We start from the raw sequence: 21,264 nt of genomic DNA on the forward strand, positions 1-21,264 counted from the left end.
TCTGTTTCTCTCTTTCTTGATGATGTCCCTAAACTCATTTGACTATTGACTTAAAAAATAATCCTACCAAAACTCTTAAATTTCTCTATGTAATGCTAGCAACTCTAATGTTAGATATTATAACAAGCTAAAAATGCCTAGGGTATATTCATTGTTTTGGGTACATAAAAGTTTAAGATGAAGATGGATTTTCTCTATTTTATGGTCCAAATAAACTATACAATTCAGTTAATTAATATTTAGGGAATTATAGGTGATTTGTCCAAAAAGATACTTGGAATTGAATTCAAATCATGTAGTAGTTGCTAACTTGTTGTGAGTAGAAAGTTAACCATGTGAGCCCAGGCTTGTTGCTTTAATGTTAAATTTTAATAGAAATTACTTTTAAGAAATGTATTAAAAAAATTTATTGTTGTATATATACTAAATGTGTGTTCGGAGACACATTAATTATAAATGTGAAAAACTACCTCAATATGCTAAAAAATCGTGAAAGTTATACCAAACAAGAAATCACGTCACAAATTAAATGTGTAATCAAACACTATAATTTTGTAAGGAATTTAACAAGTGGTTCAATAATTTATTTCAGCGGACAAGGAGATAATTTATTAATCTATGTCATTATCGTTATTTTTGTCAACTTAAGAAATAATGTTTTAAACCTAAATAGAATTGGTGGAAAATTCTTAGGTTCTTCTTTAATAAGAACAACTCATTAATTATGCATTCTGAATGCAAGAAATCATAAAGAGTAAGAAATAGGAGTATGTCATCTAAGTTTTTTTTTTGGGGGGATAAATCCTGTCATCTAAGAATTTGTAGAATTGGTTTTAGGTTGTACTTTAATTTTCATTTTTTGTCAGCGTACGTGAATCTGCGCAAACTAAACGTGATAAGTTTTATAATAATCTTATAACTGATATTAGGAACGTGAAAAATACTATTTTAAGCCAAACAAAACAAAACAAAAAAATATCTCTGGAAAAAAAGTGCAGTCAGTGTTCAACTCAAATGCGACTTTTAATTTGCATAAAATAACACATGAAAAATTGCAATAAATTTGTTTTACCAATAACACCATCCTATATATCAACTATGAATCCAATTGACTTAATATTGATATATAACTAACTAGATTTGAAAAATGACCTCAATATCCCATGATTAAATTATTTCGCTTCTGGGAAGAAGGTGAGTGCCATCAGCCTAACGGCAGATCTAAAGAAAGAAGAAAATGCAGAATGCTAATTAGTAATTTACATATTACCATAGCAAGGATATTAATTAATTAAAAGTGTTTTTTTTATGGAAAAGTGCAACATTTAAAAGGTATTATCTTGTATCTTTCTTTTCTTGTTCCTAATCTTGGCACTCCTTGATTACAGGCTATCTACTGTAAAAGGTCATGATCTTTGTTGGAAACCCAGAAAATAGTTTCAAAGCGATCTCATGATTGAAGTTAGCAGTTTGTTTTGAATTTAGAAAAGTCGCCTAAATCTGCAATTTATACGTATCTATCTTGTAACTTAATCCAAACACCAAAACTAAAGACACAAAATAACACGCAATCAACACATGGAACCTACATCAACCACATACAAATTTAGATGAATTGTTGCCACACTAGTTTCTTTGTAAAATTGAAATACGTACAGAGGATGCACCTTGTAAAATTAACCAGCGAGGCATGAAAATATTTTCTGACTCCCAAACCTGTCGAGTTGCTTCGAATCGGGTGAGTCATGAGCGACACAGGTTCTTTGTTGATGATGAGGCGAAGAGAATTCTCTAACAGAATTATATCGCATATAACCAATGTTTTCTGTATCATCATCATCATCAACCACTTTTTGCGTTGACGTTGAAGGCTCCTGCATGTAATTAATATAGCCATGGCCATGATGATGAGTACTTGGAGGGTAGAACTCAGCCACGTTCATGTCCCCTGAAGAAAGGCACTGGTATTGCCTGCGAGTCTTGCGTTTCTTAATTGCTTTGTAAACCAGAGGCAAAAAACCCTCCATATCTATGCTAGCTTCTTGTCTTGGTTCCTTTGTGAGAGAATAATAATTGGCCAAAAGGGTATAGAGAGAAAAACAGAAAATGGAGAATTAGCAATTGGTATTCTATATATATATGCTGGCCTAGCTTGATGGGTTAGGTAGGTTTCGGTTTTAATTCAAATATCCATGCTGGCCTTGATGATCGAGTTTTGATTCGACGGGCATGCAATGCAAGACCAACGCATGCCAATAGAACTATCCAAATGCTGTTCGAGGATCGGAGAGTATTGCCTATTTTAATTTAGAGTAGTGCACAGCCAAGAAAACACAATTTTAATTTATTCCTCCCAACCAACCACTATCCGCAAAAACCTCCACAGGTTGTGATCTCGACTAATTCTTCTTCAAGCCTTACAAATATAAACTCCCCATATATGGCCACCAAGGTAAGGACCATCTATGACATGTATCAATATAGATATCTCATGTGTATTATCTTATGGTACAAGTATTATCATGTTTTTTTTTTAAAAGTATTTTTGTCCTAAGTACATTATTATATTCTAAAAAATTGTCCCTAAACACTTGACCATACTTTATGAAGAAAACATATAAAAAAATGGGAAAATTAAAACCTCTCGACTATTTTTGTTGTGTGGTTTGTAAAATATTTATTTAAAAAATTTTGAATACAAAATTGATTGCTGATTAGTGTGAAATTATTTAAATCTAATCTAGAGTTTTTAGACAATATCATATAGAGAAACATTAGGAATACACTAACATCTTTTTTATTATTTTATTGATTAAAATTTATTGAAAATCATAAAATCATATTAGTCTTATATTTAATGTATATCTTTCTTTTATGATTTTATAATTTTTAATAAATTTAAATCAATAAAAAAAGTGTGTATAACATTCTTCCGAACTTAAAAACACTATCTGATCCATTCACAACCTCATACATGTTGATTAATTAATATATGCATATTGTTATTTTAGCTTAACTAATAGTCTTGAGTTTAACTTAAACATATAAAACTTTTATGCCTATAATAATTTTATTTAACTCAATAAGATTATCTTATATTTAGAGAATACTTGTAGCCTACAACCCTATACCCAAAAAAATATTTTTAAAAATGATTTTTAAAAAAAAAATAGAAGTGAATCAATCATGTCTTAACTTTCTTTAAATTTCTCATCGGTGATATTTAATCATTTATTTTATAATCAAATTAAATTTAACTACCTTCTGTATTGATATGTACCATTTCCAAACAATTAATGACTTGAAAAACTATTTCGTTTCGAAGGCTACGAAACAACGTTTCAAAGGCTACCGTCTCAATAGATTAGAAAGTATCTTGACTCTTTCCTAATTAAGATGCAAGGTCTTCCTTGCATTATTTATTTCAGAGTTATAGAAAGGACTTTGACCCCTTCCCAAGAAGCAAGAGATATATACTACGTCCTATGTTGCAAAACATTAATGACTTATTGTATTTTATTTTTTAAATTTACTCTTTATAAGTTAATTTAGCATATTTGATCTCAAACTTTAAAAAAACTTGTAAATTTTATTTTCTTTCTTTGAGCTTATGTGACTGAAAGTAAAATTTGCAAAATAAAATTGGGAGTAAAAGATACTAAATTACATACCAGAAGGAGAGCACCCAAAAACAAGTGAGATCCGGTCCCAGCAAAAAACTTGGTCGAAAATGATGAAATAAATAATTCCGCATAAACAGCCTACAAAACGAACTCAAAGCAGCAAGAATCATGGATCTTAAGGTATACAAGAAATGTATGCAGGAAGAATCATGCTTTTATTGAATTTGTCCAATACTACCTCTTTATAAAAAGTGAAAATCTTAGTTTAAGTTTTTCATAGGGGAGTTCCTATTGTCACTACCAGAAATTATAAAAAAATAACTTAAATAAAGAAGAAAGACTAAAATATATTAAAATTAAAAAACAAATCAAGATTTATATTAAAATCTAACAAACCATATATAAAACTTAACCAATTAAGCATAATATAAACATAATTCAGAAAAAAAGTATAATATAAACATCCAATAAAACTGTAATAATTTTCTCAAAATTAATTCAAGAATAATAGTCCCTTGCCTGTATTATTTAGAAGTTTATCGTGGTCTTTATAGTATGATTTATATCAACGTTTTCTGTTACTTTTCTAACATTGAAAGTAAGATGAAAGAAGCATCAAATTTATTTACAGAAAGAACAGACTCCAAGGTGAGTGAGTGAGAGATCTCAGAGAGCAGTTACATAATTTACACGTGGTAGCGGTGCCACAATCAGCTTCCACTTTTCAAGAACTCTAGTTTGCTGTCACGTTCTTCTGCTTCTCGCCTTTGTTCACTCTTCCTACTCCTCTTCTCTATCACCGACTTTTTGTTCCAGCGGAAACCTAACAAACATGGTAAATCTCTCACTTTTCTTTCGTAGCCAAGTTAGTTTCAACTGTTGCATTACCATTTTTGGAAATTAATACCAAATTTTGTTACTCTACTCCTACAGTCGTATAGTTTACCAAAAATTATGTTGTCATTCTCAATAAATAAATGAATTTAATTCAATGCAGTTTTACTGCTTATTTCTCACCCCTTTATATATTTTACGAAAAAATACAATGCTTTTTTACCCCTCACAAATGTACAACAGGTGAGAACCGTTAAAAGAATATCGAAAATATTCTGCCAGAAAATGCAGGTTAGTTCCTGATTGCTTATGACTTATGAATGACGATTGCAAGAACTTATTTGGAAATACTTCCTCATAAATTTATAGTTATAGAAGAAAAAAATGAAATAAGTCGGGATCGTATCCCAGACATTGCTCGGTCAATCTTCAGGCACCAAGTGTTGTGACTTGTGAGCATTTCTTTAATTTATAATTTGCTATTTTCATTATGTCTGTTCTTTTGTTTTGCAATCAATCAGGGAAGTAAAAACTAACGTCAATTATCAGACAAGAAATGTTATGTTTCCAGCCTAGGATGTTTCTTTGGACTACTTGATGCCAACTTCCTCGAGGATAAACAGGTAATTTTGTTGACTTGTGACTTGTGAGCTTGTTGTGACTATGATGCTTGGTGTGGTGAGGTGACTAATTCTGTTCCTCTTAGATTGGAGAGATTGCCGAGGGTGAAAATGAATTCAATATTCCAATCATAAGAGCTAATCGAAAACTTGTAGCTTCTAAGAATGGGTGGCTGGATTATCCCTCTCCTTTAGTCTTCAATGCTGATTGGAACTTTCAACCAACTCATTTTGAAAAAAAAAAGCTTCAACTATCCTTCCATCTCTGGGATACAGAGACCTGAATCTGAAGAAGATATTGCCTTTATGAGTGTAAGTGATCCATCATGAATGGCCTTGATTATACTACTATCTCATATAAACATTTTAGTATGTGTTACTATTTCACGAATGGCTTTTTTTTTCTCTCATGTTTCAAATCAGGTTCTTGAGTTTGCAGAACTCATCAAAAACAAATTACTTCTCTGGAGCTTACACAAATATTCTTGCGGAGACTGAAAAAGTAGTACTAGTATTGGAATGCTAATTTGCTAGCAATTGTAGTAACATGTATTGTGTTGTGTTTTTTGTGACTTGAATTCATGTATTTGAAACATATCTTCCCGATTAACTATGTAATGTGGAATGAACATCAGGTACAACCCTACTATTGAAGCCATAGCCACTTATACTGGCACACGAGCAAGCAAAAGAAACAGATAAGTTGCTTAACCGTGGAGTCTATCTGGGTAGTTATTTTTCTCCAAGCATTTGAACATTCAGAAGTGATTTGTTTTTATTTTATTTACCTTCCACTTGATACTTTTAGTTTTAGAATGATCAATAAGTCAATATGGACAAACAAACTATTTTGAAACCTTAACCACCCTACCATCATCCGTGTAAGATTCCTATACATCCTGAACAATATATATCAGCAAAAATAACTTTTAAAGGATAGAACGCCTTTTATTAATGATTACAGAATTAACAAGAATTTAGGTCTTTCTATCGCATACCTTGTAATAGACTTCATTCTGTTTAAACAGAGCTGTATTATTAAGATTAGAAAGTTGTCACCTTCTACTTTCTTTCAGGATGATCTTTATAATCTGTGAGTATTTTAAATTGAATATTGGTCTTTATTGAAGGGCCTCTTCATGGGATTCCTTATGGATTGAAGGACATAATATCAGTGCCCAAATACAAAATGACTTCGGGATCAAAATCATTCAAAAATCAAGTTATTGACATGGAAGCTTGGGTCTATAAAAGGTAATATCTATGACAAATGTAAATCTACCAGAAATTGTGTTTTTGGCTACCATTTTGTGTACAGTTGATGATATAGTTTAACACAGGTTGAAGTCCGCTGGGGCAGTTCTTGTTGCAAAGCTTGTTTCTGGATCATTGGCATATGATGATATCTGGTTTGGTGGCAGAACTAGGAATCCATGGAATATTGAGGAATTTTCTACTGGGTCATCTGCTGGACCTGCAGCAAGCACCTCAGCAGGTAGTACTTTTTAGAGGTTATCTTCTATTAATGCCTGCACTTATTTTTGTCTATCTTTGTCTCCTTTTTATCTTTATAGGTCCTTTCCATTGTATGGTTTATTTTATCAATTATTGTACACACACACAAAAAAAAAAGAATATGCTTAAAATTTTAGTTTTCTTTATATAAGTGAGTCATATGTGTTATTCCGCTATGTGTTTTTATTTATTGTATTACAGGTATGGTTCCATTTGCATTTGGTACAGAAACAGCTGGATCCATAACTTTTCCAGCAACTCGATGTGGAGTGACAGCATTGCACCCAAATTTTGGTACTATTGGTCGAAGTGGTGTAATGAGCAGAAAGCTGGGTAAAACTCAAATTATCCCTTGTTATTTGTAGGATGCTGTGAATGTTAAACTTACATGTAATCTTTCTACTAGGATAAGATTGGCCCTTTCTGTAGATCTGCAACTGATTGTGCTATTATTCTCGATATTGTTGGTGGAAAAGATCTTGATGATCCCTCATCAAAACATAGCTCCCTTGATGATCGATTCCTGGTTGACATTACAAAGTTGACTGTTGGATATCTTGATGATGCTGAAATGGAGGTTAGTCATTCAAGTAATTTCACTAAGCAAAAATTATTGGTGGACACTAATAACCTATTTGACAATTGGCAACTAGTGAGAGAAATAAAAAAGCAAGTGTAAGGATGATAAGTGATATGATGTAATAGTAAAAGAGGGATTGAGGAAAATCATAGACATTTATTTGCATTTCTTGAATGTTGTTAGGACAAGACATGAGACTTGAACTTCTTTTGATGTGTCAACTGAGGTTGTTCATGTTCTTGAATCAAAAGGCGTGTCAAGATGGTCCCTTACAAACTGAATTACACAGTTGATTCTGTTCAAGGTATCTTAAATTTCACAATGGATGTTGACATGCTGGCCCACTTTGATGAGTGGCAACGCTCAGGCGAGGATAATGTGTATGAAGCTCAAGATCAGTGGCCCACTGAACTGCGCCGTGCTGGCTTAATTCCAGCCGTGGACTATATACAGGTTAATCATTTATTTGGTTCCCTTAAATAATTGAATTAAAATACAACACATCTTTTAATTTAAATCAATGATTTGATGTCATTCTATTATTTTCAAATATTGTATGCAGGCACAAAGAGCACGGGGAAAGCTCATAAAGGAAATAAGAGAGTCGTTTAGCGTGGATGCATTCATTGGCAGTGCAACAGACTGGGAGAAAGTTTGCCTAGGAAATCTTGTTGGTTTACCTGTGATAGTAGTACCAACAGGACTTAAAAACATCTCTGATCCACCACCTGATGGAACTAGAAGAACTACCATCACCACGGGCATTTATGCTCCCCCTAACTGTGATCACATTGTATGTTTGTTGTCTTCTAGATTTTTTTACTAGCAAAAGCTAAGACTTGATTATGAATTTGTCATGTTATACCTAGCCTTTATTTGCAGGCTCCGGAGTTGGCAATGACTTACCAAGAGGTTACCAATCACCATAAACAGCGCCCACCTATCAAAGATCTGGGGCCAAATGATAAGTTTCCTGATCCAGTTACTGCTACTTACCCTCCCAGGGTTTTGGGCTTGGGTCCTTAAGCAACTTTATTAGAACGGCGTCAGCATGTATGAATGTAATCATTTTCACATGGAGTTCAAAAAAGGTAGGGTAGAGGTCATCGAGTTATAGGAAATAAACTATTTTTGCAAACAATAACATACACATTTACTCGATATAATACACATGTTAAACAAATTAATGAGCGTTGTTAGGGACTCCTTTTTGATGCTGAGATTTGGGTTGTCTTGAATGAATTTCAAATAGCTCTTGCTTGTGGTTTTCTTTGATATCACAGTTGAGTTGGATTCCTCGACCATTTGTTAACCTTGTCTCGTAATGCTGTTGTCAAGAGTTAGTGCATCACATTAGGAGCATGTCTAGGCTGCTTTCTAGTTTCGCCATCTGTCATGTGTTTAGGGAAAGGAATAGGATTGGTGCTACTGACCTCCTCGCTAAACATGCCTTGTCTCAATGAAAGTGATAACAACTCTTAAATACTCTCATTTCAAAATGCCCCTGCTAAAAAATAATCTCAAAAAGTACCCTCCTTCAAGATGGTTATTATTCTAATTTATAGATAGAAAGATGATTATTGAAAATTACTCTTTTTTTAATCATATTGACATCCTTACTTCTTCTTTAATTTTTAAGAACATCTCGGGTTTCATTCTTCCTAACTTTTGCTAAATCGGGGAAGACCCAGGATTCACTCTTAAAAAAAATTTAAAACTAGTATTTTAGTTTGAGCATTCCACATGATAAATAAATATTTACTTTGATATAATTAATAATTTTTTAACACATAAATTATATTTTGATTTATGATAAATACTTTGTATTTTGATATACATTGTTTTTAATTATATGATGGTTTTTTAAAAAAATATTAAAGTTTAATTTAGAAATAAAGCTAAAAAGATAGATCAAACGAGATAAGTTGTTAAGAAAATAAAATATAGATGTAAAGATAAATATAGAGTGATTTGAGACAGTCGAGAAAGATTGTTTAAAAAGTAGTTGGAAAACTAAATTGAAATTAAAATTAAAATTAAAAAGTATATTTGAAAGAATAAAAATTAAATATTCAATATATGAGATTAAGATAAAACGTTTGTCTCGGCAAAAATAACAACTTCTAAAAACACTTATCTTTAAAAAAAACTCTTAAAAATACTCTCATGGAAAAATGGTTTTTTAAAAACACAATTGTTTAAGATTGTTATTTTAATTTATATAAATAAATTTTTATGGAATAAAATCAAAATTTTGAAATTTTTTATCAACACAAATATATTTTATCTTCAAAATAATATTATGTAGGCTTAATAAAGTCTTGGGTCATTTTTCTATCATATTAAATAACAAAGCAGCAGTAAAAAAATAAATATAACGAAGCCAACATATTTTATCTAGAAAAATTAAATTATATAGTCTTAATAAATGCTTTTGACATTTTCCTAATATATTAAATATAACAAAGTTAAGGCATTTAATGTGGATACGTAATAAAAACATTTAATGTAAACTTTTTAAAATTTCACAATGGTGAATTCTCTTGATTCTCTTATGTAAAACTCCAACATTTTGCTACTTATGACAATAATTTATTGGTTTAATTACTTTTTTATCCTACTCTTATATAATCATTTTAATTTTTTAACTTAATCGATGTCCTAAGATTACTAACAAGATCCATAAATTATTAATTTGCTACGTGGGCTATGTGTTCTCATGAGTTATGCCAAGAAAAGTGTCCAAAACAAAGATGATGCTACCTTTGCTGATAAACACATGGGAAGATAATTGCACATGCTCTATTTTAATTTATAGATAGAAAGGTGATCATTGACGGTTACTGTTAAAAAAAATATTAAAATCAGTATATTTTAGTCTGTGTAATTCAAAAGACAAATTTACTTTTATTATATAATTAAAATTTATAATAAATAATTATTTTTTAATTTATAAATAATATTACAATTAAAATTCATAATGAATAAAAAAATTTAAAAATATTGTAGATTTATAATAAATACTTTGTTTTTTTATAAAATATTGTTGTTAATTATAAGATAAGTTTTTTTCAAAAAAAAACTTAAAATTAAATTATAAAATAAAGCTAAAAAGATAAATTAAAAGAGTGAGCAGTTAAGAAAATAAAATATAGATGTAAAGATTAATAAAGAGTGATTTGAGACGGTCAAGAAATATTTTTTAGAATTAGTTTGTAAATTAATTGAAATTAAATATTTAATATAAGAAATTAAGCTAAGATATGTGACTCAGTTTATAGTGTTAATAAATGCTTTTGACATTTTCCTAATATATTAAATATAACAAAGCTGAGGCATTTAATGCGGGTAATAAAAAAATATTTAATGTAAACTTTTTAAAAGTTCACAACGGTGAATTAATTCTCTTGAGTTTTTTTTATATGTAAAACTCCAAAAATTAGACAATAATTTATAAATCTAATTACATTTTAATTTTTTAACCAATATTTTAAGATATAAAAAAAATCCAATATCCTAAGATTACTAACAAGATCCATGATAAAATACTTTCCTCTGTTCCTTTTTAATTGTCAGCTTTTGAACAAAAATTGTTTTTTTATTTGTTTATCGTTTATTAATTATTATTTTTATCAATTATAGTTATACTTTGTCTCTTAATTTTTAATTAATTTAAATATGTATTGAAGTGAAAGAAAAAAGGAATAGTATAAAAAACCACACAACTATTTTAAATTTTTAATAGAATCAAGAAAATTTATCTTATTTGTTGGTTTAAAAAAACACAAATATAAATAAACACAGATACTGTCGTATTTAATAAAAAAGTCAAATAATTTAATATAGGTAATAAAAAAATCATTTAATGTAAACTTTTAAAAATTTCACAATAATAAATTCTATTGAATTTTTTTATATATAAACTCCATTTTTATTTATTTATTAATGACAATAGTTTGTAATAATGTAACAAATTTACTTGTCTTTGAATAAAGATAAGATAAACTCTTTTTTTTTTCTTTATTCCTGAAATATTATGAAAGTTCTTTAATTTCTTATGTCAAAAATTAATTTTTTTCAAATTGATTATGTGAAAGATTAATCTTGTTTGTGGGATGTAATTATTGTTGATCAAAAGAAATATTACACAATAATAATTAAATACAAATTTTTTTACTAAATATATTATATATTATTTTCACACGTGAATGTATTGGAATTTTACATCGTTCCATCCATTCTTAAATATAAGTTTTTTTTTTAATTTGCTTGTCCATTTTTATAAAACCCTTTTATAATTTCTAGATGTATTAATAATTTTTTTTTTACATATTCTTACTTAATTATTATTTTCTCAAACATTATTCAGAAACAAGTAAGAAAATAAAGAAAAAAATAGAAATTTTAGAATTATAATACAAATAATTGATAAATTTAATACAACAATTATTTTTCTTAACATATATGAATTAGTTAAAAGAGTTTTTCAATTAACAAAAGAATGAGTATTTTATTTTCTTTTCGATTAAAAAAAAGAAAAAAAAATACAAAATACACTAAAAAAAACGTCATTTATGAATTATGACGAGGGAGAGAGGGTGCAGACATTTGGTTTGGTAAGTTTGAATTTCAAAGTGGCATTTCCGTAATTTTGTTGGAAAAAGAGGGTTACACACTCACTGAGTTTGTAGAATTGAACTCTCGTCGTTAACATTGCCATTAATATAAACACACAACAGAACTATCTCTCTTTCTAGCCTCCCTGCATTGTGATCCGCCGCCGCTGAATCCTGGTTTGTTTCTCTGAGAGGCTCTCACTTCTCTGTCAATCCTCAATCTTCTTAGATCTTCCCAATTTATTTTGCTCTTTATTTTTGTTTCTTCTATTCTGCATGCACTCAGATTACATGTTTTGTTCTGTATTCGGATCTCAACTTCAATTCTCCATCGTGCATATGTTCTGTTGTTTTGATTTTCGGTGGTTCTGTTAATGCATGCACGCTGTGGATCTGTGAATGTATCGTGGATAAATAGAAAAAGTTTTGTTGTTTTGAATTTGAATTTGAATCTGTGTGTGTGGATATCGTAGATTGTAAATGGCGTCATCAGCGAGTGGAGCGACGGGATGGTACAGAGGAAAGGTGAAAGCTGTTCCTTCGGGGGATTGCGTGGTCATCATGGCCATGCCTACCGGCAAACCTGGTCCTTTGCCTGAAAAGTCCATCACGTTATCATCTCTAATGGCTCCTAGACTGGTAATTTTACTTGGTTCATGGAATTGAAATTGCTGTGACTGTGAATTGAAATTCTTTTGAAATTCTGTTGTACCGATTTTGTGGTTTATGATGTTTTCCGTATTCTAATTTCAAAATTGAAAATGCTTTCTGTGCTACTGCTGAGGTGTTTACATTAAAGTTCTTTGTTTAAAAATTTTGATAGGCGCGTAGAGGTGGTGTAGATGAGCCGTTTGCGTGGGAAAGTAGAGAGTTTCTACGGAAGCTTTGCATTGGGAAGGTAGGCAAACTGTATTTTTTTTTTGGTCACTTTAGTTGCGCTTACTCGTGTGAAGTAATCATTAAAAGTAAAATATTTATCAGTATTTTTTTTTTCATTTTTTTCAAAGCCTCTGACCTGGTATATGATTGGAACAGGAGGTGGCCTTCAGAGTTGACTACACTGTGCCATCGATAAATCGTGACTTTGGCACAGTTTTTATTGGGGATAAGAATGTTGCAATGCTGGTTGTTTCTGCAGGATGGGCCAAGGTTGATTGCCGTGTGTTTCTGTGTGGATGTGTGGTGTTTGAATTATTTCTGCATTGGTGAATTGTTATATTGTGGTTTTGTTGGTGCAGATAAGAGAGCAAGGGCAACAGAAGGGCGAGGCAAGTCCTTACCTAGCAGAATTGTTACGGTTGGAAGAACAAGCTAAACAAGAAGGCCTTGGTCGTTGGAGCAAGGTTCGTATATGAGTTTTTAGTGTTGGACCGTTAGACAGTAGCGAACAAGGTGTCTGTTAGTTGCAACGAACAAGGTGTCTGTTAGTTGCAATTTTAAAAATTACATGCAAATCCCTTGGTTACTGTCATTAACGAACAAGGCGTGCGTTAATTGTAACGAATAGGGTGTGCGTTACTCGCAACTTTAAAAATTACATGCAAACCCCTAGCTTTTTTGGCATCTTTGCGAACTTTAAACCAGTGCGGATTCTGTTTGGCATCTTTGCTGATGTAAAGTGTTTCCTTATCTACGTATGTTATTTAAATGTTGACTTAATTGCATGTTTGCTGTGTATTATGGAAATGAGTAATTTTTTGTCGCCTTACATGTTAGTTTCGATGTTGTTAAATAACCCTAATAGCTCTGCCAAAACACTATAAAGTGGCGTTTTTTGACCCCTCTGCCATAGGCAATCTTTGAAGGGAGGCCTGCTATGGCAGCGCCATAAACAATGGCGTGTTTATATGGTAGAATTTTGACCTACTGCTATATTCTTCCATTCAAACTGACCAAACAGGTTGATGCTGTAGTGTGACAGAAAATAGAAAAAGCATAATTCCCATCCCTTCCTAACATAGTTAACATATTATATAATCTGTCACGAGTAAACCATATATGATTTTGTTGCTGATTGCAGATTCCTGGTGCTGCTGAGGCATCCATCAGAAATCTACCTCCATCGGCCATTGGTGACTCTAGCAACTTTAATGCTAGGGCTTTATTAGATGCTAACAAGGGCAGTCCCATGGAAGGAATTGTTGAGCAGGCTCGCGATGGCAGTACCCTACGCGTCTATTTGCTCCCAGAATTTCAGTTTGTCCAAGTTTTTGTTGCTGGAATTCAGGTATATATCATAAATGCTGTTCCTATTTCTACCCTTTCCTAAGCATGCAAATAATTGTTTTCCTTTAAATTAGGCCCCACAAATGGGAAGGAGAGCTGTACCTGAAAGTGCTACTGAATCAGAGGTTACAGCTGATGCGACTAATGGAGATGTACCTGGGGAACCTCGAGCCCCACTAACATCTGCCCAAAGACTTGCAGCCTCCACATCTGCATTGGCATCTGCATCTGCTGAAACTACTGCTGATCCTTTTGCACATGAAGCTAAATTTTTCACTGAGATTAGAGTATTGAACCGAGATGTGGGTAATCTGCTTCTGTAACTTATTTTGCATGTTTCCTTTCTGCGGGTATTGTAAACACCAAGTGGGCATGTAGGTTCGGATTGTCCTGGAAGGTGTTGATAAGTACAACAATTTGATTGGGTCAGTGTATTATCCTGATGGTGACTCAGCAAAAGACCTGGCATTGGAGCTTATGGAAAATGTAAGTGCTTCACTTGTGCAGTGATATTACTGTGGTTTAGTTTGTTTTAACAATTTTCATGTTGGACTTCTAATATTTCCTGCAATAGTTTTCCACTTTTGCATGACCACATTGGCTTATGTGAGCAGCAACAAACTTTTAGCCACTTGAAACTTAATTTGAGGGGGTGTCCATTATTAGGATCTATCTGTGATTGACATATATTTGATGAACATGGTACAGAATGTATTGAAGCTTCAAAAAAGTATTTTATTAACTATATACCAACTATGGATTTGACATGGAAAAATTGTGCTTACCATTCGCGCAGACTTATGTGTTCATAGGAACGAGTTGCCCTTCAAAAGAAAGCATCAATACTGTTTGTATGGGTAGGATATTTTCTCCAAAGATTGTATGGGTAGAACATTGTCTCCAAAGCTTGGCCAATTTGTTCTTTGTATAATAAACTAAGCTTTAGTATATGTGCTTCTTAATTGTCAATTTTAGCTATTTTGTTCTTGTTTATTTTAGTTTTAATGCAATAAGCCAATATACTTCTGACATTTTAGTTGGAGTCTCTGGTTTCTTAGCCAATAGCTTTTGTAATTGTGCTAAAGTGATATGTATTAGTTTTCTGGAGGGAGATTTGAATGTTTTTCCTTGTCTCTTCATCTGATGAGATATCACTTAAAGTAGCCTGAGAATCTCTATCATTTTAATTTCTTCAATCAATCAGGGCTTTGCCAAATATGTTGAATGGAGTGCAAATATGATGGAAGAAGAGGCAAAGCGGAAGCTGAAGACTTCAGAGCTTCAGGCAAAGAAAAACAGGTTAAAGATTTGGACAAACTATGTACCACCAGCAACAAATTCAAAGGCAATACATGACCAGAATTTTACAGGAAAGGTAAAATTTTCTCTAACCATTGGTTTATCCCAAATTAAAAAGGATCTCATGGTGAATAATATCCCTGAGGATTTGGTTTTTGACCAAAGCCAATGACGTTGTGTGATCCACATATATTGTAGTTGTTGTATTAGTTTATCCCAAATATTCAATCTTCATTCATTTAAGTCTATTTTTTGGACTTATCTTTTTCCAGGTGGTTGAGGTTGTTAGTGGAGATTGCATCATTGTTGCTGATGATTCGATTCCATATGGCAGTCCACTAGCAGAGCGGCGAGTCAACCTTTCAAGTATTAGGTGTCCAAAAGTGGGCAATCCTCGTAGAGATGAAAAACCAGCTCCATATGCTCGCGAAGCAAAGGAGTTCTTGAGAACACGCCTCATTGGTCGTCAAGTATGAAAATATAATATAAATATGTAATGGCTTATATTGCTATCATTGGTGAATACTGTTATAATTAATCGATTACACCTGTTTTCAGGTAAACGTTCAAATGGAGTATTCTAGAAAGGTTGGTCCAGCAGATGGATCTGCTGTTCCATCAGGAGCTCCTGAAGCTAGAGCAATGGATTTTGGATCAGTATTCCTACCCAGCACTGTTAAGGCTGATGGTGTTGATGCCCCTTCATCTGTTCCACCAGCTGGAAGTCAGCAAAATGGGGTGAATGTTGGGGAGTTGATAGTTAGCCGTGGCTTTGGAACTGTCATTAGACACCGCGACTTTGAAGAGAGATCAAACTACTATGATGCTCTTCTTACTGCTGAATCACGTGCTATTTCTGGAAAAAAAGGGATCCATTCTGCCAAGGATTCTCCAGCCATGCATATAACTGACTTGACCACAGTGAGAAAAATGTTAATTGTACTATTTAACTTTTACTCTGAAACATTCTTAAATCTTTTCCCCACTTTTGATTCATTTTAGGCATCAGCAAAGAAAGCCAAAGATTTCTTGCCTTTCCTTCACCGAAGTAGAAAAATCCCTGCTGTTGTGGAATATGTCCTTGGTGGCCATCGCTTTAAATTGTTAATTCCAAAAGAAACTTGCAGTATTGCCTTTTCATTTTCTGGTGTCAGATGTCCTGGTCGCGATGAGCCATATTCTGACGAAGCCATCGCACTCATGAGGCGGAAAATAATGCAGAGAGATGTTGAGGTAATTAGGTTTCATCTGTAAACTTAAAATTCCTCCATGTTGTCAATTTTTTTCTTAATAAAATATATTTTTTAATTTTCAGATTGAGGTAGAGACTGTTGACCGAACTGGAACTTTCTTGGGTTCCTTATGGGAGTCAAGGACCAATATGGCAATTACACTGCTCGAAGCTGGTCTTGCAAAGCTGCAAACCTCCTTTGGCAGTGACAGAATTCCTGATTTTCATCTTCTGGAGCAAGCCGAACAATCTGCCAAGAAGCAAAAGCTGAAAGTAAGGAGGAGGTCCCAAATCATGCTGACATTGCCACTGTTATTTTACTTTTAACTGTTCTAAAGTGATCTATATTGTAGATTTGGGAGAATTATGTTGAAGGGGAGGAAGTATCTAATGGTGCACCTGTTGAGAACAAACAGCAAGAAGTGCTCAAGGTTCTTAGTATACTGTTGTATTATAAATGGCCTTTCTTTTTGTATCGAAAAATGCTGAATGATTTGCCCCATTGTTATATGTTCTTAGGTGTCAGTAACAGAAGTATTGGGTGGAGGTAAATTCTATGTCCAGCCTGTTGGGGATCAAAGGATAGCATCCGTTCAGCAACAGCTTTCTTTTTTGAACCTTCAAGAAGCTCCTCTGCTTGGAGCTTTCAATCCTAAGAAGGGTGACATGGTCCTTTGTCTTTTTGGTGCTGATAAATCTTGGTATCGGGCAATGGTAAGTTCTTACTTTTAGTTTTGTACCATACTATTGATAAGACATTGCCATCCTATAGATGAAAAAATTGATGAGAAATATCTCATTTTATAAGTCATGGAAACGTCTTTTCTTCCATTAATAAACCTGTTGATACTTTTAATTGCATAATTAAAGCCAGCTAGTAGAATTTTAAACCCATAGTATTACTGTTACGTGGTTTCATCTCATTAAGCAATATTTCATCTTGAACACAATCCTTTAAACAATTCTTTTACTGCCAGGATCTGAGATGAGACTTTATTTAGTCAGATATTTCCTTATATGTTCAGCACTTTGTGCACATGCTATTTGTCAACACATTTTGCACTTGTACTTTGTACCACCTAGTCTGTTCAGTCAAACTTCTTTATGAAATGGTATGGGATGTTGTAGGTAGTCAATGGACCTCGAGGACCTGTTGAATCTTCAAATGACATGTTTGAAGTATTCTACATTGATTATGGAAATCAAGAAGTAGTACCTTACTCTCAGCTACGGCCTATTGATCCATCTGTATCTGCTGCTCCTGGTATTGCACAATTGTGCAGCCTTGCTTATGTGAAGGTCCCAAACTTGGAAGAGGATTTTGGTGAAGAAGCAGCTGAATATTTGAGCGAACTCACTTTAAACAGTGGCAAAGAGTTTAGGGCCAAGGTCGAGGAGAGAGATACGTCAGGAGGGAAAGCAAAAGGGCAGGGTACTGGGCCAGTGCTTGCGGTAACGCTTGTTGCTGTAGATTCTGATATCAGTGTTAATGCTGCCATGCTACAGGTTTTAATTGCTACTCACCCCTTTGCTTGAATTGCTTTCAAAGGCATATACTTCGATATGTACACTCTATGATACCTAAGAAACAAACTTCTCTGATTTTGTTTCCTTTGTGAAAATTTCCAGGAAGGACTTGCTAGGCTAGAAAAAAGGAATAGGTGGGACAGAAAAGAAAGACAACAGGCCCTTGATAACTTGGATCCGTTCCAGGGCGAAGCTCGGACCAATAGGTGCGGGATGTGGCAGTATGGAGATATCCAGTCTGATGATGAGGACACTGCTCCTCCTGCTAGAAAGGCTGGTGGTAGAAAGTGAGTGTATTTTAAGAGGGGCGATAAGTTATAAAATAGACATTTTCTAAGAAAATGAACAAGTTATAGGCATGAACATTTTACTTCAAGGTAGTGGAAAAAAATGCCATATGTAATCCTTAGTAAGTTTTGTTTTGTTTTAAATTTTGTTGGTAGGCTGAGACAATTTTTTGAACAGATGTTATAATAAAAGGTGCATGTGGCAGGTGTTTCATATCTCGGGACAGCAGAGGTATTGTTTTATAGAAGTAATAATTTGTCGCAGTTGAGGTTTTTGTGGGATCTTTTTAGAAGAGCTCAAGTTCAATGTCCGGATAATTGTTTTTACATAAACATTTTAATGTCTTGCTACGCCATGAAGAGTTTGTATAGTAAAACTCTTCATTGATGTAGAAATGTTGATTGCATGATAGTGTCTAGGGGTAAATGTTTTTTGGTTTTTAACAATACTACGATTTTTGTTTAATTTTTATAAAACATTTTTTTTAGTTTTTACATTTAATAAAAAAATTATAAAATGTCGTGGATTAAGCCAATGGATGAATTAGATAATTTTTGAAACATTCTCTCCCCCTCAATTTTAATTTCCAAAATTTATAACTGGTTTTTTAAATATATTGTAACTTTTAATAAGATTATTAATTATTGATCAAATGTTACAAAAGATTCATGGATTTCTTAAAATATTGATAAATATTTTACTTTTAATGATTATTTCACACTAGCATCTATTTCATGAGCCAAAAAGTGCTCTAATGCTTCATGTTTAACGTTTGCTTTGTGCAAAACTTGTTAAAGAAAACATTTTGCGCGGCTTTATGTATTTACTTGTTTTATTAACGAAATGTTTCTAACTTTTTTCAACTCATGATTTTCCATGAAAAATAAACAAAATGCAAGTTATATACCTTTTTTTTTTTTTGAGAATGCAAGTTATACACGTTGCCAACATATCTTTTAAGGATAATCTTGAAAAGTTATCTCTCCTCTCCTACTATACAAAGGTGGATTGATGGCATATCAAAGAATCAATGGACTATCGCTTAAGACGATGAAGGTATTAATTAGGGGTATGTAAAAATTAGTTCACAATCGATTTCAAACTGTTTTAATCAATTTAATTTTACATTCAAATAATTAAATTGGTTTGAAAATCGATTCAAAATCGAATTAGTTTTAAAAAATTAATTTTAAACCGAACTAGTTTTTAATCAATTTTAAGAGTTGGACTAGTTTTGAATCGATTTTTGAATTATTTTTTTTTCAAAAAAATAAAAATTCAAGTAAAAACCAGTTTGATTAATCGAATTTGTTCCGGAAACAGTGCATTCCTTTCTCCTTAAACTAGTTTGAGAAAAAATCAATTTGATTTAGATTTGATTACAATTCGATTTAATCCAAACTGATTTTTTTTTTTTACACCCTTATTATTAAATATAGGCATATTGCCACAAGTTTTAGAGGCAGTTAACAAAATATTAAAAGGAGCAAAATTTTTACCACCAACTGCATTGGTAAAATATACTTATAGTTGATTGGTGGAATACTGTCTTAAAAAGTGAACACGCCACGACTGAGCGTAATAGTATTAGTAAGTTAACGTAGGCCATTACAAGAAATCAATGTGACATTTAAGAAACAAGGTTTGAGGTGGAAGATGTATTTAACCTAGTGTCCTGGTCACACAAAATGGAGGTCATAAATGGACAATGATATTGTTAAACCATTATTCCAATCATATCACACGTTATTTCCATATATGTTGTTTTTAACATTGATTTTTGGCAATCTGTTAAGCCCTGTGTATTCTTTACAATATCAATGCTTACTCTGTAAACTGGTGGCCAACTGCTAATGAGGATGTAACACGCCTAACAATATGAAGATAATAACCATTTTGAAAATAATATCTACGTAATAAAATGAGACCGAGAATTTTGAAAGATAAACCAAGTTCTTTAGATTTTTACTAATGAAAATCTTTGCATCTAATAGAATCTAAAAAAATTAGAAATAAAACTTATGAATGTTAGAGAAGTTTGTTGAGGTACAAGTATGATGTCAAGTTTCATATCAAATAAGAATGTAAATGTTAAACATCACATAAGTAAAAATAAGTCTTATAAACTTAAACTTTAAGATTTTGGATAGAAACAAAGAGAGTTACATGTTTTTCTATTACAACAATTTGATAATTTTTTATAATTTATATATAGAAAAAAAATAATCGTTAATTTTTTTCTTTCATTAAAAACGATTAACTGCAATTTTAATAAGAAAGTAATAAATGATAAAATATTAAAAATAGGGGATCATTAAATTGGTATTTTTTAAATTAAAATTTTATAATAAATTACAAGTTAATATCATTATTTAACTTCACCATTAAAATGTTTATAATATACCACTAAAAATGTAATTTGAAAAGTTGAATGACTATTGGTCTAGGTATAATTTGGGTATGTGAATTTAAAAAAAAAATAATTGTTGCAACCTTATTTACACCATTGAATCTTTATAATTTATGATAACATCAATTTATATAACTGTTGTGTGTCACTCAATGAATCAATGAATATGTAGAATATTAACTTCTTTTCTGTTAGAAGGCCCAAGGAAAGGCCTAAGATACCTTTTTATAGATACGTTCTAAGTGTGAGGAAAAGTTCCAAGATTATTCCCCCAACAAATCAATATTAACTGGAGTAACGTCACAATCCCAAGAAAAGATGTGGATCATGCAAACAAATCAATATCAACTGTAGTAATGTCTGTGTCCTCGTTGGCCTCAACAAAACACTCAACAAAATCCTATGATATTAAACCTATTTTTAAGTGTTCTGAATGAATGCAACTATATGATTCTTTCGGAGTAGTATGATTATAAGAACAAGATTTCAAAAAGA

At 32.1% G+C, this 21,264-nt stretch overlaps 2 protein-coding genes and 1 pseudogene across 3 annotated transcripts; 2 read left to right on the forward strand and 1 right to left on the reverse strand.

The window, feature by feature from the left end:
• Positions 1 to 1,586: 1,586 nt before the first annotated feature.
• On the reverse strand, positions 1,587 to 2,341 carry LOC114424605. The gene has a single exon (XM_028391474.1). It carries the CDS (start codon positions 2,025 to 2,027, stop codon positions 1,677 to 1,679), a length of 351 nt encoding a protein of 116 aa, XP_028247275.1. The 5' UTR covers positions 2,028 to 2,341; the 3' UTR covers positions 1,587 to 1,676.
• A 2,401-nt stretch (positions 2,342 to 4,742) lies between these two features.
• On the forward strand, positions 4,743 to 8,663 carry LOC114424711 (annotated as a pseudogene).
• Positions 8,664 to 11,835: 3,172 nt separating this feature from the next.
• Positions 11,836 to 18,640, forward strand: LOC114420964 (ribonuclease TUDOR 1-like). 2 transcript variants are annotated; one of them, XM_028386691.1, is made up of 17 exons: positions 11,836 to 11,965; positions 12,262 to 12,427; positions 12,612 to 12,686; positions 12,824 to 12,937; positions 13,027 to 13,131; positions 13,809 to 14,015; positions 14,089 to 14,316; positions 14,393 to 14,500; positions 15,219 to 15,389; positions 15,586 to 15,783; positions 15,872 to 16,234; positions 16,316 to 16,546; positions 16,629 to 16,817; positions 16,898 to 16,975; positions 17,064 to 17,258; positions 17,673 to 18,050; positions 18,174 to 18,640. In XM_028386691.1, the coding sequence occupies exons 2-17, from the start codon at positions 12,269 to 12,271 to the stop codon at positions 18,360 to 18,362; spliced, it is 2,988 nt and encodes a 995-aa protein (XP_028242492.1). In that variant the 5' UTR covers positions 11,836 to 11,965; positions 12,262 to 12,268; the 3' UTR covers positions 18,363 to 18,640. The 2 variants fall into 2 exon arrangements, with proteins under 2 accessions (XP_028242492.1, XP_028242493.1); XM_028386692.1 differs by having other exon boundaries at positions 11,903 to 11,982.
• The last annotated feature ends 2,624 nt before the right edge of the window (positions 18,641 to 21,264 follow it).

The sequence above is a fragment of the Glycine soja genome, chromosome 8 (assembly GCF_004193775.1).
Source record: "Glycine soja cultivar W05 chromosome 8, ASM419377v2, whole genome shotgun sequence".
Lineage (NCBI taxonomy): Eukaryota > Viridiplantae > Streptophyta > Magnoliopsida > Fabales > Fabaceae > Glycine > Glycine soja.